This window comes from Amblyraja radiata, chromosome 10 (genome assembly GCF_010909765.2).
Source record: "Amblyraja radiata isolate CabotCenter1 chromosome 10, sAmbRad1.1.pri, whole genome shotgun sequence".
NCBI classification, from domain to species: Eukaryota; Metazoa; Chordata; class Chondrichthyes; order Rajiformes; family Rajidae; genus Amblyraja; species Amblyraja radiata.
The window spans coordinates 34,738,873-34,754,150 of NC_045965.1; the positions used below are offsets into that span (position 1 = coordinate 34,738,873).

General features: G+C 42.7%; 1 protein-coding gene across 1 annotated transcript in view; it reads right to left on the minus strand.

Moving 5' to 3' along the window:
* Positions 1-15,278, minus strand: part of LOC116977779 (FRAS1-related extracellular matrix protein 1-like) — a 161,810-nt gene that overhangs the window by 126,260 nt on the left and 20,272 nt on the right. The window contains exons 2-5 of the mRNA XM_033028527.1: positions 9,717-10,262; positions 7,111-7,205; positions 6,372-6,664; positions 5,961-6,160 (exon numbers count right to left, since the gene is read on the minus strand). Coding sequence (XP_032884418.1) covers positions 5,961-6,160; positions 6,372-6,664; positions 7,111-7,205; positions 9,717-9,974 — 846 coding nt within the window. The 5' untranslated portion in view covers positions 9,975-10,262. The remainder of the gene's footprint in view (positions 1-5,960; positions 6,161-6,371; positions 6,665-7,110; positions 7,206-9,716; positions 10,263-15,278) is intronic.

The window sequence follows — 15,278 nt, forward strand, 5'->3', positions numbered from 1 at the left end:
CATACCTTGGTAATTGGTGATTCAACCTGGACGCAAAAATATCAATATCTGGTCTACCATATTTTGCTGTAATTTCAGCAAATACATTTTTATTTAACATCCATTCCGTGTTTTCATTAAATTTGCGTGACCTGGTGTCTGCCACTGAATTTAGCTTACCTGGTAGGTATGTTGCCGATATCCAAATGTTTCTTTGGATACACCATTTTGTAATACCATAGACGAGTTGTCAATAATGATGGGGTTGGAGCAATACCTAATGCTATGTTCCCACCACTGTAGTTCAATTATAGCTTCCGTAGGCAGCTCCATAGGTCTATCAAAATGACCTTTGTTAAATTTGAGTGCTCTAATTTTTGCTCTTTGCAAATTTTGATAATGTAATGGCCCAAAATGTGTGGCCGGGAATGTAGCCACAATCTTCCCAATTATCCGGCCTACCCGTCTAATGGAGGGTCTGTTGGTGTTAAGAAGCTCGCTGCAATCCTCCTGTAGGGCTGCGGCTTTATTTATTGGTAAAGTTACTAACATATTGACCGTGTTAATGGTGAATCCTAGATAATCCATATTCGTTTCTGGTATCAATTTACACTTAACTCCATGTCTGTGTTCCCCTCTGATGGGTACTGTATAGTATGCATCTTTTAAGTCAATGCTTGTCATATAGAAACCAGCTGATACTAATTCTTTAGCAGTGATAAAGGTATCCATCTTAAAATGAACATATTGAACAAATGTGTTTAGGGTTGAAAGGTCAATGATAATCCTGCAACCCCCATCTTTTTTATTTTTAATAAATATGTTTGATACAAATTTTAATTGTTCATGAGTAATATGCTCAATCACACCTTTTGTATACAATCGTTGTAGCTCCATGTGGGCTTTAGATTGTTCGGTTTTTGTAAGGACGAAATGCCTTTCTGGTGTATGTTGTACTGGGGGGTTATTGGGATGAGTAAATTCTATCAGACAACCCTGATACTGCTTAGAACATACGAGTCTGTAGTGATTTTACACCATTCGTCACTGTAGTATTGCAACCTCCCTCCCACCGTCGTGGGTCCCTTTTTTACAAAAGAACCACACCCACCTACCTCCATGGTTACTGGTGGTTGTATTATTTTCTTTGTTTTTTGAAAAAAGGGGGTTTTGTTTTTATTCGTGTTCGTGGTTGTACTGGAGGTTTAGGCTTCCGCATCTTCCAGGGTGGCCGTCCCTGGCCATACCCTAAAAGAAGGCTGCTGCGGGTTATATTGGGTTCTGGCACTGCCACTGATATAAGCCACACTTTTCGGTCTTCCATGTGGCTGGTACCGTGATCCAAAATAAGCCTTTGCGCTAGTTTTGATGAGCCCCAGTGTCTTGGCTTCCCCAAACAAAAGGGTTGGGGTTTTAACGGCTCTTTGTTTGCAAATTGTTGCATATTTAGGATCCAGTGCTGGCTGAATAGCCGCCCTGCGCATGCTATTCAGCTCATATTGTACATTACAGAACAGGGCTAGTGCGTCTTGGTGGCCTTTAGTTTGCTCAGTTTTGTCCAGGGTGCGGATGTAAGCTGTGATCCCTGCCGTAAGCCCCTTTAAGGCTTTCTGGATTTTGAGATCATGGTTCCTGATGTCCTTCCCCATATGCTTCCAAATGCATTGGTTGACACTGGGGATTTGTAATGCATCACAGTTACCAGGTGGCAGATGTCTGGCCAGTGTCTCTGTGAATATTTGTTGTTGGAGTTGATGGCCAGACATGTAGTTAATACTGGCTGCCATCCTGGAATCCAAGTCTGCCCCTGTTTGACTTGGTTTGAAGTAATCAGCCACCATGTCCAGCAGTGTATGTTTTTCTGCAGATTCAGGATCATGGGAAGCTGTGTGATCAGGGTCTGGCCCATCAGGGTCCTGCCCACTCTCCTCCGAAGAGGTCGAGATTTCAGGGGGTCCCTCACGGGGTACCCATATGGGGCTTGTCTGCCCACTGTGGCTAGTCTCCACATTCATGGGACTGCCACTGTGAAGGAGCTCCTCCAGCAGCTCCTTTAGACGGTGAGCTGCACTTGCTATTTTTGGCTGCTCCCATTCCTGCAGCCTTTCAGCAGTGTGCTGCTCTTCTCTGTAGCCCCGCTGTTCCCGTCCCCGGTACTCACGGGTGCTGGTTTGCGGGCTTTCCTCGTCCCGCCGCTGGCCACACCGGTCCTGACTGTCGGTCCACGTCTGTTCCCGGTCAGCTGTTTCTCCTGGCTGCTCCGTATGCAGCCACTCATAGCGGGGTTGTTCCGTCTGCCGCACCCGTTCAGCCCTGGTCCGATATTGATACGGGCTGGTCGCCCGCTGCTGCTCCAAGTCGGGCTCTGCTAGATGGTGCGTTTTTGTTTGAACTTTGCCTCCCGGCCGGTGAGTAAGTTTCGTCGGTGCCAGAATGATTTCTGGCACAGCTGATTCCTCTACCGAGGCCTCTAGAGCCGACGGCTGCTGTCTCTGCCGTTCATCCACGTTTACAACGCGTTTCTCGGGCAGCTTTTTTGCAGACCGCTTCCTTTTCACTCTGTCCATTTTTCTGTGAATAAAAATGCAGAGTCCTTACCTGCCTTTTGCTGGTCCTTTTTTCCTTCTCCCGTTACTGGGGGATGTCCTCCACCCTTCTGTTGACTCGTGCAATGCGTGTAGCGATATGTCACGCATGCGTTGGAAGCGGGTTCTTCACGTAGTCACTCACGTGACTCCGAAGTAAAATTGGCAGATGAAATATAGTGTAACAAAGTGTGGAGCCATGCATTTTGCTATTAAGAATAAAGGCGTAGACTATTTTCTAAATGGGGAGAGAATCCAGAAATCATGGGTGCAAAGGGACTTGGGAGTGCTGGTGCAGAATTCTCAAAGAGTTAATTTGCAAGTCGAATCGGTAGTAAGGAAGGCAAACGCAATGCTAGCATTTATTTCAAGAGGGCTAGAATACAAAAACAGGGATGTAATGTGGAGGTTCTGTAAGGCCCTGGTCGGGCCCCATTTGCAGTTTTGTGAGCAATTTTGAGCACCATATCTGAGGAAGGATGTGCTGGCTCTGGAGATGATCCAGAGGAGGTTTACAAGAATGATCCTGTGAATGGGCATTGGGCTGTACTCGCTGGAGTTTAGAAGGATGAGGGGTGGACCTCATTGAAACTTACCGAATAGTAAAAGGCTTGGATTGAGTGGATGGGGAGAGGATGTTTCCACTTGTGGGAGAATCTAGAACCAGAGGTCATAGCCTCAGAATTAAGGGACGTTCCTTTAGAAAGGAGATGAGGAGGAATTTCTTTAGTCAGAGGGTGGTGAATCTGTGAATTTATTTTGCCACAGAGGGCAAAGTGGCGGCGCTGGGAACGGCTGCGGCTCGCCTGCAGTCCGTTTGTCTTTTACTTTTTTGTGTTGTTTTTTTCGTTTTGTCTAGTTACGTTTTTGGTTTTTAGGTCGTGTTTATGTGGGGGGGGGGGTGTGGCGGGTGAAACGGGGCTTGCTGTCTCTCCCTTCGGGGGAATACGACCTTTTTGTCGTATCCCCCTTCTCTGCCTCCGTCTACGCTGAGGCCTAATGGCGGAGCTGGCGACCTCGGGACTCTGGAGGCAGCTGACAGGACTCGCCCTGAGCTCCCGTGAGGGTGGCCCAGCCCGGAGCTGGAATTGCGCGAGGGGCTGAGAGACTTTCCCGTGAGGGGCTGTGGCCCGTCGGAGTGGCCCAGCCCGAGGGAGAACGGCACTCCCGTCGGAGTGGCCCAGCCCGAGGGTGCAACGGCACTCCCATCGGAGTGGCCCAGCCCGAGGGTGCAACGGCACTCCCGTCGGAGTGGCCCAGCCCGAGGGAGAACGGCACTCCCGTCGGAGTGGCCCAGCCCGAGGGAGAACGGTACTCACGTGAGGGCGATCCGGCTCGGGGCTGGAACGGTGCTCCGGTGGCTGGGACGGCGTTCTGGCGGCGGTGACCTGAGTCCTGGGTTGAGCCGCAGGCCAGCGGCTGCGTGTGCTGGACTGGAGGGCGGCAGCTTCGACCACCCCCGGGCCGCGGTGTTTGAACCGGCCCGTTTGCGGGGTTCGGTGAGCCGCGGGACTGTTGTGCCATCGCCTGGTGGGGAATCGCCTCAGCGCAGAGGGAGAAGAGGAGGGAAGAGACAGTAACCCTAAGATTTTTGCCTCCACCACAGTGAGGAGGTGCTTGGAGGATACACTGTGGTGGTGTTAATTTGTGTTTATTGTTATTTATTATTGTATGATTGTATGTATGACTGCAGGCACGAAATTTCGTTCAGACCGTAAGGTCTGAATGACAATAAAGGTATTCAATTCAATTCAATTCAATTCAATTCAATTCAATCAATTGATATTTTTAAGGCAGAGATAGATAGATTCTTGATTATTACGGATGTCAGAGGTTTTGAGGAGAAGGCAAGAGAATGGCGTTAAGAGGGAGAGATAGATCAGCCATAACTGAATGGTGGAGTAGACTAGAGGTTGTCTGACCTACTGAATAGTTCCAGTATTTTCAGTCATATTTCAGATTTCTAGCATCTGTAATACATTATTGGATTATTTGAAAGATACAAAATAAGCATTCTGTGCTCATATCTGTTGAAGTCTCTTACTCACATTTACAGTAAAAGTAGACCAAACCTCATTTTATTAAGTGTTATAACATACAGAGATGCATCCTATTCCCCATAATGCAGACCCAATGTCAACATGAACTCATGTTAAAACTTTGAACAATCATGTTGGATGTTCCTGCAGGAAAACTGCAAATACAGTACATCCTATAATTTACAGCACGAACAACTCGCAGCTAACATTCTCATGTATCATAAACTAAGTTTGCAAATGGATGTTTCTCACAATAGCTAGGCAAAATATCTTCTCATGAAACATGAGGCGCAATAAAAGAATGATTACAAACATTTACTTTAGTTTAGTTTAGAGATACCATGCAGAAACAGACCCTTCAACCCACGAAGTCTGCGCCAACCAGCGATCCCCGCACACTGACACTATCCTACATGCACTAGGGATAATTTACAATCTTTTTTACCAAAGCTAATTAACATACAAACCTGTACGACTTTGGTGCGTGAGAGGAAACTGGAGCACCCGGAGAAAACCCACGCAGGTCATGGGGAGAATGTACAAACTCCATATAGACAGCACCTGTGGTCAGGATTGAACCCGGTCTCTGGCGTTGTAAGGCAGTAACTCTACCGCTGTGCCACCATGCCATATTCTGCCATGATATAAAGTTGCTGTGCGATATAGAGTTGCCTCATTCAGTGAGAGTACCAATCAACCATAAGTAGAAACTTTGACCCACATCTTTTCAATGTGCAACATAGATTGACTCATCAAGGACCTATTCTCACAAACATCTTTACAGAAGTTGAGTCTTTGGATGCTCCAAAACTTGGCTACAGATTTTATTCCATACACTAGGCTTCTTTTCTCTTTAAATATTCTCCTTTAGTTATTGCAAAGGTTAATATATTGTGATACTTTGTAAGACTTTTCAAGAACATTCATATTTTTGTCTTAAATTCTTTAATTGCCCTCTACCTTTTAATGTCATTGCAAACAGTTATCTTCTTTCACCACAATGAACCTCCTGCATACAGTTATTTTTTGCTGCTGGCAAGGAAGTAGGGAGAAAATAACTGTTTAATGGAGCACATCAAACAAGGGCTGCAGTTAGGAAATGTGGATGGTTAAATAATTCAATTGAGGGTGGAGTTTTGTTAGATTTCCGCTGGAAATCAGTGAATTACCACGGGAGGGTAAATAGTTAGAAATTGACCCCATATGACTGTGGCCTGTGCATATGGTAGAAAGGATGCAGTGGATTACAGACCAACATTCTTATTCGGTGCATTCTTAATAATAAACCACCACTTAAATTGTCTCTTGAAACATACATGCTCCTTCTTAACTTGAAATGTTTCAACAAAATGAGTACCTTAAGTGGGAATCTGCTCCATTCATCCCTGATCTCGACTCTGATTGGAACATAGTCAACCTCGGGAGAGGGTGGGCTGAGATGTTGATACTTCAGTCCCATTGCTAAGAAATCTTCACAGTTAGTCTTTAAGAATCGCACTTGCTTAAACCCAGTGGGACACACCTTGTTGTTAGGGCATGAAGCTTCAGATTGACTTGCTGAAGAATGAGAATCATCAATAATACTTAACGCACAATCATATAAATAGCAATTATTGTGAATAATAAGATACATTTAGTTAATAGCTAGATATTACCACATTAATATAATTATTTAACCTTAGTCTTCTTAAAGGTTTTTCCCAGGTATTTAGTTGACATCTGCATCAGTTTTTTTTCTATTCTACAAATATTTTTAAAATTAAAGTACCTTTTGTTGAATTCTGTTGATGTGCAGATCCAGGAGGCCTGGGGTTATCAACAACCAACTGTCCTTGGGCTGGAAGGAGTGCCTCAGTTGATAAGATTGTTACTGTACAGATTGCATTCACACTGCTTACATTGTAATTGAAAGACACAACACTTTTGTCAATGGGATTTGATATCCCATAAAATTGTTGCACCTGAAGCCCAACTAATCCAAATCTGATAAAACTGGATTTAGGTTCTGTAATTTGCACATTCAAGAGAAATGTTTCCATGAAAGTCTGGGATTCAGTGAATCTGGAAATTAAAAGAAAAGAAGCAAGTTAAATATCCGGGCACCGACTCAGTCTGCCTTCCAATTCACAGAGTGTCAAGTCCAAAGAACAACACAAAGCAGCAATGCTAGATTTTCACCATCTAAATGCAATCCTAATCTATAACAATACGCATACGCAGGAAGAATTGTTATGCAAAGAGTCTGATCTTTCACAGCCTAGCTTTCAAACAGTGTAATTTAAATTTTACACTTCAAGCATTTTTTCTCCATTCCAACTGCATGTGAGTGGTTTACTAAACCAAAGTTAAGACATCACTACATTCACACTCCTTGTATGATTGCAAACTTTCCACTGCTATCTGATCTTCACAATTCAATCATGGAAGTGTAAACACATCTTTTTAATGTTAGTTAATCGAATGAACATTTTATACTGTAGATCATATACAATTATTATTTAGATTACCTATAAACTCTTAGCATCACATTATCTTCTTCGAGTAGAGGGCAGCCATTATGGGTGTACTTCACTTCGTAGGGGAGAATATTACAGTCAAACACCTGCTCAAAAATAGTAATTAGATTTTTTTTGTTTGTATTATTCATCAAAATCAATGCTTGACATTAAAAATAATAAATATATTAATTAAAATGTTGTATTTCACCCTCACTATTTATTTCTTAACTTTTCATCATGCTACTTTAATAATCTGAAATAGTTTATGTCCATAATCTGTTCCATTTAAGAGTATTTCCACTTCTGCAGAAAAGATTGTCTCATTGGCCTGAAATGGAGCAATTAGCAGAGAAACATAGGAGCATGGAAAATAGGTGCAGGAGGAGGCCATTTGGCCCTTCGAGCCAGCACCGCCATTCATTGTGATCATGTCTGATTATCCACAATCAGTACCCGTGCCTGCCTTCTCCCCATATCCCTTGATTCCGCTAGCCCCAAGAGCTCTATCTAAAGGGCTTGTCCCACTTAGGCGACTTTCTAGGCGAGTGCAGAGACTCTGCGCTCGCCACATCACCACATGGTTGCCACATGTTCGCTGGTGGTCTCTGGTGAGTCTCCTTCATGGTCGCGAGGAGTTCCCGCGTTCTGAGAATGAGTCGCGGCCTCAGTATGGTCGCCGCAAATTTGTCAACATGTTGAAAATGTTTCTGCAACCAAAAATTGGTCACCATGGAGAAAATCGATAATCCTGTAGTCGTAGGTACAGTTGTAGTGGGATCGCCATGTAGTTATAGGTAGTCGAGGTAGTCATAGATAGTTTTAGTTATTCGCCTTTGTTGACCGGTCATTTTCATTGGCTCATTGGGGGAAAAAAACGTAAGCGCGAGTTTTCAGAACCAAGGATAACCGACCGGTAATGTTAAATGCCCGCCTAACTTCACAGCTGTGTATCTCTGGCTTATTAAAAGTTGTCTGGCTTCTTAAAAGTGTCTCCACTCCTTCTCCCCCCTTCTTCTCCCCTCCCCCTCTTTTGAAGGACTTACCGTAGACTGTGCTAGCCGTCTTAACCTTCCTGTTCATCGCGGTGTGTGACTATCGCCTTGGCTTTGCACCATGTGAATTTCAGAATCTGGACTCCCCCAACAGTGGGAACATTTTTCCTGCATCTAGCTAATACAGCCCTTTTATAATTTTAATGTTTCTATAAAATATCCTCTCATCCTTCTAAATTCCAGTGAATACAAGTTTCCAATCTTTCCTTATATGACAGACCCGCCATCCTGGGGTTAACCGGAGATAGTGGTCAAACTCAACAGAAGTAATCTACCTCAAAGCATAGAGAAGGTTGGGTTTCACATACAGTTCTTATAAATGGATTATTATTTAAAGCTTGGTCAAGACGGAACAGGGAAAAGTGATACATTCAGATATTTGACCATAGTATTAACCATTCCCACTTCAAATAGATCATATTGCTCTTAAGATATGGTAAACTACAATGGATAATAATGAATTATTACTGCACAGAAAGAGGCAATTCAGCCCACGCTGGATCCTAGCAGAGGAATGCCATCAGTCCCATTTCCTCTCTTCCTACTCAACTACACTAAGGAGTAATCTTCATAGCTAATTAAACAACAGGCACATCTTTGGGATGTAGGAGGAAACTGAAAACAGAAACCCATGCAGCAACAGTGAGAATGTACAAACTCCACCGGAGATCAACTGCTGCACCAGTGCACTATGATGAATGCTCTATTCAAGCTGATGTTAAGGATACAGTGACAATAAATAAAGCAGATATTCATCAACTTTCCTCGTTCTGCCTGGAAATTCAATTGCTTAAGTGTTTTATTCAGGATTATACTTTACAATGTCAATAAATCGTGATAATGACCACTGACAGGTGGTTTTACATCATTTGGAAATATCAATTGGACATGTTCTATCTTGAGTCACCCTTACCACGATGGCATTATATTGACAATATGGGGATGTGTCAGTATGGTCTTATGTCAAAAGATCCTTCCCCAACATCAACTATATTAAATCTACTCTCTCAATATCCCTCCAGTAAGGTCTCTAACCCCTAAATTGTTTTCCTTTGCCCCTTACAATCTCTCTAATTCCATAGTTTATAATCTATTTCCACTCACTGCCATACCCCATTGAGATGTCCTTCTTTCCTCCGCCATTCCCTACCCAGTTCACAACAACTTAAATGCAGGAAAATGTCCAACTTTTTCCTTCTCTCCTCCAGACTAATGCTGGAACATTCCAGTCCCTACGTTCCCTTCACTCATGTTGGGAAAATGGCAGCAAGTTCCCAATCACCCACCAGCACTTATTCTACAAAACTCTCACCCCCACCCCCAATCCCTTCACTCTGCACGACCAAACCCCACCCTCTGGGCTTCAGTCAGAATTGGGCCACCAATCTAAACTGGCACCTCATATAAGCAGTTCTCTTTTACCCACGTGCTGCACTCTTCCATATCCATGTTTACCAGACATAATTTCTCTATTACCATTTATTTTACTGCAACATTTTCATAACTTTCTCATTGAAGGCTGGCTCTAAGACATGATTTTTAACTGAAATGTAGCCCACTTACCTGAGGAGTTAACTTGCCAACACGTTGAGTTACTGGCTCATTCAATACAACTTCCACCTTGCAGGAATCTTTAGCCTTAGGTATGTTGAACTGCAGATCATTATCTGTCACAAATGAATATTGTCCTTTGCCGACTATAATCCCTCCATTCAGCCGTACAAGTCCATCTGCTTTTGTTTGTTCAGTGCAGAAAGTTACCAGTGCCAACAGACTTAGACACCTCTTTATTCCAAAATATGTTTTCTTTGAACAAATCATCTTTCAAAGTAATAAATATCAAATGGGTGGTGTTTGTAAGGGGTGGGGGAGTAAAAATAATTAAATCCAAGTGTTGATAAGTTTTCCTGTTTTGTGCAGAAGATCAAGTTGGATTAAGGTAACTAGCATGAGTAATCCATCTGCTTGAATGCAGTCCACTACAGCAGGGTTTGTGGACAGGGACATATTCTAGTTTTCTTCTGAGAAGCGACAGCAGACCAGAGCTCCCGTACCCTGCACATACATGAATCTATTGATTTTCATCCCAACTTTCATTTAAGTTTGCACCTGTCAGAGAAGTAAATAATTAGACAGTTCACCAATGTTTCCAACTTTCAACATTTGCCTCAAGAAAGATTTGAAGTGCTAGTTTTAAATATTGACTTTCTAAAGCAAAATAGATTTGCTCAAGATTTTTAGAAGATTGTTTAGAAGACTTTTACAAGGTTTTTTAGAAGATTTTTAGAAGATTGTGAAATAACTTCATCATGATTCTTTGCTGTTGAAGTAGCTTGATTTTAGCAGTATAGCTAAGCCAGGTGAGGTTTGTTAGCAAGTAACATTTTGAAAAAAATCTGCCAATCGAACTCCCTCACATGTATCCATCTATCACTTGCCAGATAGACACAAAATGTTGGAGTAACTCAGCAGGACAGGCAGCATCTCTGGAGAGATGGAATGGGTGACGCTTTAGGTTGAGACACTTCTTCAAACCATCACAGAGACTATTGACCGATATCTATCCTCGTCTCTCCTATCACTTGCCAGGCTTTGTCCTGCCCCCATCTCTCTCCAGCGTTCCCCTCCCTACTACAATCAGTCTGAAGAAGGGTTCTGACCCGAAACGTTGCCTATCCATGTCCTTCAGAGATCCTGCCTGACCCTCTGAGTTACTCCAGCACTTTGTGTTCTTTTTGTGTAAGCCAGCATCTACAGTTCCTGTATCAGCCCTAATTCCCCAATTGGCCTCATAACCAAGAAGCTGACCTGATGTACAAACTGTTTCCCTTTTTACATACATGCCATTTGATCTGCATGTTATGTTTTCTGTTTTATTTTATTTCAGATTTCCAGACACTTCAGGGTTTCTTGCATTTGCAGGACTGATTTGATTAAAAATTAGCAGGAGATTTAGTAACCACATAAGCAAGACTTTCCTAAATTGGAATCTCCACCATGCCTCAAGGGGAACAAAACATAGAAACAAAGAAAATAGGTGCACGAGTAGGCCATTTGTTCCTTTGAGCTAAGATCGTGGCTGATCATCCAAAATCAGTACCCCATTTCTGCTTTCTCCCCGTATCCCTTGATTTTGTTAGCCCTAAGAGCTATATTTAACTCTTTCTTGAAAAGATCCAGTGAATTGACCTCCACTGCCTTCTGTAGCAGAGAATTTCACAGATTCCCAACTCTCTTGGTGAAAAAGTTTTTCCTCATCTCAGTCCTAAATGGCCGACCCCTTATTCTTAAACCATGACCTCCTGGTTCTGGACTAAATTCTGAAAACCATTCTACAGTCACCTGAACATCGAGGTACATGAAATAAGGGAGGATTGGTTTGAGGAAGTTGTCACTGCTGGGAAGCTCTGCCCAGTGCACATGCCAGCTCAGTCTCTTGGACCAATTTGAAAAGCAATGAATCTAAATGCTACTCGTCTCATATCTGCTTGTCTTTACCATTTTTATTCTCACTTTTTCTCCCAATTTGTCTTCAGCCCACAAACTTAAAAATACCATCTATACTGTCAGACTGCATTTCCATTTCCCACACCAATGAGCTTGAGGCCATTCTGAGTTTGATCTTGATTTTGCATGATAGAGAGTCTGCATCTACAAGCTGTGGGAGTCGATGGGAATAAAATGTGGGATAAATATAAAAAAGGCTGCTGGCAACTGTCACCCAATTTGCACAACTGCAAAGTGAAGATTAACCCAACTGTGCAAAATCACAAATTTAGTACCAATTAGTAACAAATTAAGACATTTCTGAGCTGTAGGCCCACATTCATTAGAACTCCCAATTCACATAAAATGCATTTTTCATGTAGCAAAAATATTATTAGTTTTTGAAGAACACAATTAATAATAATGATAACAGAACTGCATATTGATGCTTTAACGTGACTTTAACAATTATTGGCTTTTAAACTGTAGAAATATCTCTGTATTTGAGAGCTTATTTATACAATCACAAAATGATTGCAATCTAGAGAAAAAAACACTGCTTTTTCATTTTACATCATTGTATTGATAAAATAGGGAACATTATGGGTACTTAAAGTGATTACATTCTATACTGTTTTAGATACAAATGATAAATGCAATTTGCCCCATTTATTGGCACCCAGTTGAGACTGTTTTATCCTGCTACATTATTTAAATGTTAAATACGCACACATACCAGATGGCTGCATTTCCTTAGGCAGAGTACTTTGGAGTTGTTCTTTCATTACATTTGTACTTCACCCAGTATAGTTAGCTTTCTAAATCCCAAATTAATTATAAAGGATGCCAAGATGGTTGATTTCTTTTGTATGCAGATTTAGCTTCAAGGCATTTTCCAATATTATAAAGCAGGGATCCAACAAAAGCATGGAGCAAGACAGTTTTGTTCCCACTGGCACTACTTTGCTTCAGCAGTATTTCTTCACAGATTCACAGTTTAGCAAATGTACTGAGAACTGTAAGAATCTTCAGCATGCTTCTCAAAATAAGTTTTGTTGTTCTACACATCAGAAACTCAATTGTTGACAGAGCATTACACTGTGATACACTGCACTAATTTGTGTATGAACTCATCATACATGTATCACATTGAATCCATGTTAAGTTTGTAAATATGCTTTACATAAGATCTATAAAGTAACGGCAACAGGTTTTGAAGGCAAGACAGTGTGCAACATTGGGGAGGGGGTGGAATTGAACTGCAAGGTGGTGGTGTTCCCGTGTGCTTGCTCTCCTTCACCTTTTAGACAGTTGTGGTTGCAAGTTTGGGAAGTGCTATAAGATTAACCCTGGTGAGCACTGGCATGTTGTAGGGTGCACATTGTGCAGATACTGTGTGCTTGAAGTGCAGGGAATTAATATTTAGGGAACATACGGGGTATAAATCAATTGGGCTGCTTTGTACACAATGGTGCTGAGTCTCTTAAATATTGTTAAAGCCTGTGATGATCCAGGGAGTAGAGAGTGTGCCATTAACCTCCCAAGTCACGCCTGAACCGAGTCATCTGCGGCAGCATTCACAGCCTTTGACCTGCTCGTGTAACAGCAGTATTCATGCAGGTGGTCCAGCTGAGTTTCTGCTTAATGCTGAGTCAATTATCTCTATGGTGAGGACCTCATCAAAGATAGTTTAATTGAACATCAAGAGTAAAATTCTCACTTGTTTATTGCCTGGAACCTTAGTGGTACAAATGTGATGTGCCACCCATCATCTCTACATCAATCTTGGTTAATGTAAATTAGGTTGCTTAATTTTCTGCGCAGTTGTGAATGGCATTATGCAATGCAAAAGAAAAAAACACTTCTGGCATGATGGAAGGGAGGTCATTGAAGAAGATGGAGATAATCTAAGACAGTCAAATTTAATATGCTGGCTGCACTTCAAAGGACTGACACAGATCTCCATACCTGTTTACAAGGGATATCCAGTACAATTAGCTTTGCTTCTTAAGGTGAACATGTTATCAGGAGAAACATTTCTTAGAATCTAATATAAAACAGCTGCTTGTTGATATAACATTAGGATAATAAGGTTGAAGGACAGGGAGTAGCTGCTTTTAATTTAACAGACAATATAATCTTGATTAAATCAGTTCAATTTCACTGGAGCAAATCTCCCTTATATTGATTGGTGTTGATTTCAAAAAGCTAACTTTTGAAAAAGGTGATCACTCCTCAAATGTCATCTTCAGCTGTTTATTTTCAGAAAGCAAAATTCCTTTTCCTTAATTTAGTTATGTTGGAAAATACTGCAGCTACTTTGTTCTTCCCCCGAAATAAAAAATACTGAATTCTTGCAGAATTGAGAACAAGAAGATTTCTCAGAGATTTGAAAGGCCGTATAATATTAATATAGGATAGTTATTGTTTTGTCCTTCATCAGGTTATGTTCATAATCTAATCCAAGCAAGTGTAAAGTGTTGCACTTTGGTAGTTTGAATGTAAGGGGAAAGTTTCCAATTAATTCCAAGACTCTAAACTGCATTAATGTCCAGTGGGATTTGGGATCCAAGTCTCCTTGAAAGTGGCAACACAAGTAGATAGAGTCGTAAAGAAGGTGTATGATATGCTTTCATTCATAGGTCAGGGCATTGAGTATAACAGCCAGGAAGTCATAATACAGCTTTATTGAACTTTGGTTAGATTACATATGGAATATTGTGTGTAGTTCTTGGTCACCCTCATTATAGGAAGGATGTGATGCTTTGGAGCGGGTGTAAATGAGGTCACACTAGAATGCTATCTGGATTAGAGAAATATTAGCTATAAGGAGAGTTTGGGCAACCTTGGATTGTTTTCTGTGGAATACCGGAGGTTGAGGGGAGACCTTTTATACGAAGATAAAATTATGAGAAGCAGAGATATGGTAGACAGACATTACATTTTCTCCCAGGGTGGAAATATCAGAGCCAAGAGCATAGCTTTAAGATGAGCAGGGCAAAGTTTAAAGATGTGCGTGGCATTTTCTTTTACACGCTGCCAAGGATAGTGATCGGAGAGGCGGCTTTTCTCCGGGCTGCAGCTTCGACCCGTCCTCGCGGCCTACCAGCGGGCCTGGAGCGGCGTTTCCTGTCGGGGACCGCCCAGAACCTCGGCTTCGGCAGTGGCACAGCGCTGGAGCGCTATCGTGGAGCGGGCGATGCCTTGCCTGGGTCGCCGCGCTGGCAAGGCATCGCCGCGCTGGAGTGTAAAACATCGCGGAGCTGCGGGACTGTGGAGCGACCAGCTGCAGGCGGCGGCGCTGAACTTAACATCGGGAGTCTGGGATCTCTAGATGAGATCGCCAGTTGTGGAGCTCCAACCGGCGCGGCCTTGTTGGTTTCGGAAGCCACGGCCTCCGGTGCGGAAGCGGCCGTTCCAGGGTTCCCAGGCCACTGGGAGGACTCTCCCGACGCCGGAGCAACATCACCCGGCGAGAACGGCCTGGAACATCGGGCCTCCGTAGAGACAACTGTGGAGGCCTCAATGGGCCCGACTATGGGTGAACTGGGGTTGGGGACTGGACATTGTGCCTTCCCTCATGGTGGGAGCCATTGTGGGGGGGTGTTCTATGTGTTTAAGACTCTCATTGGTGTTATG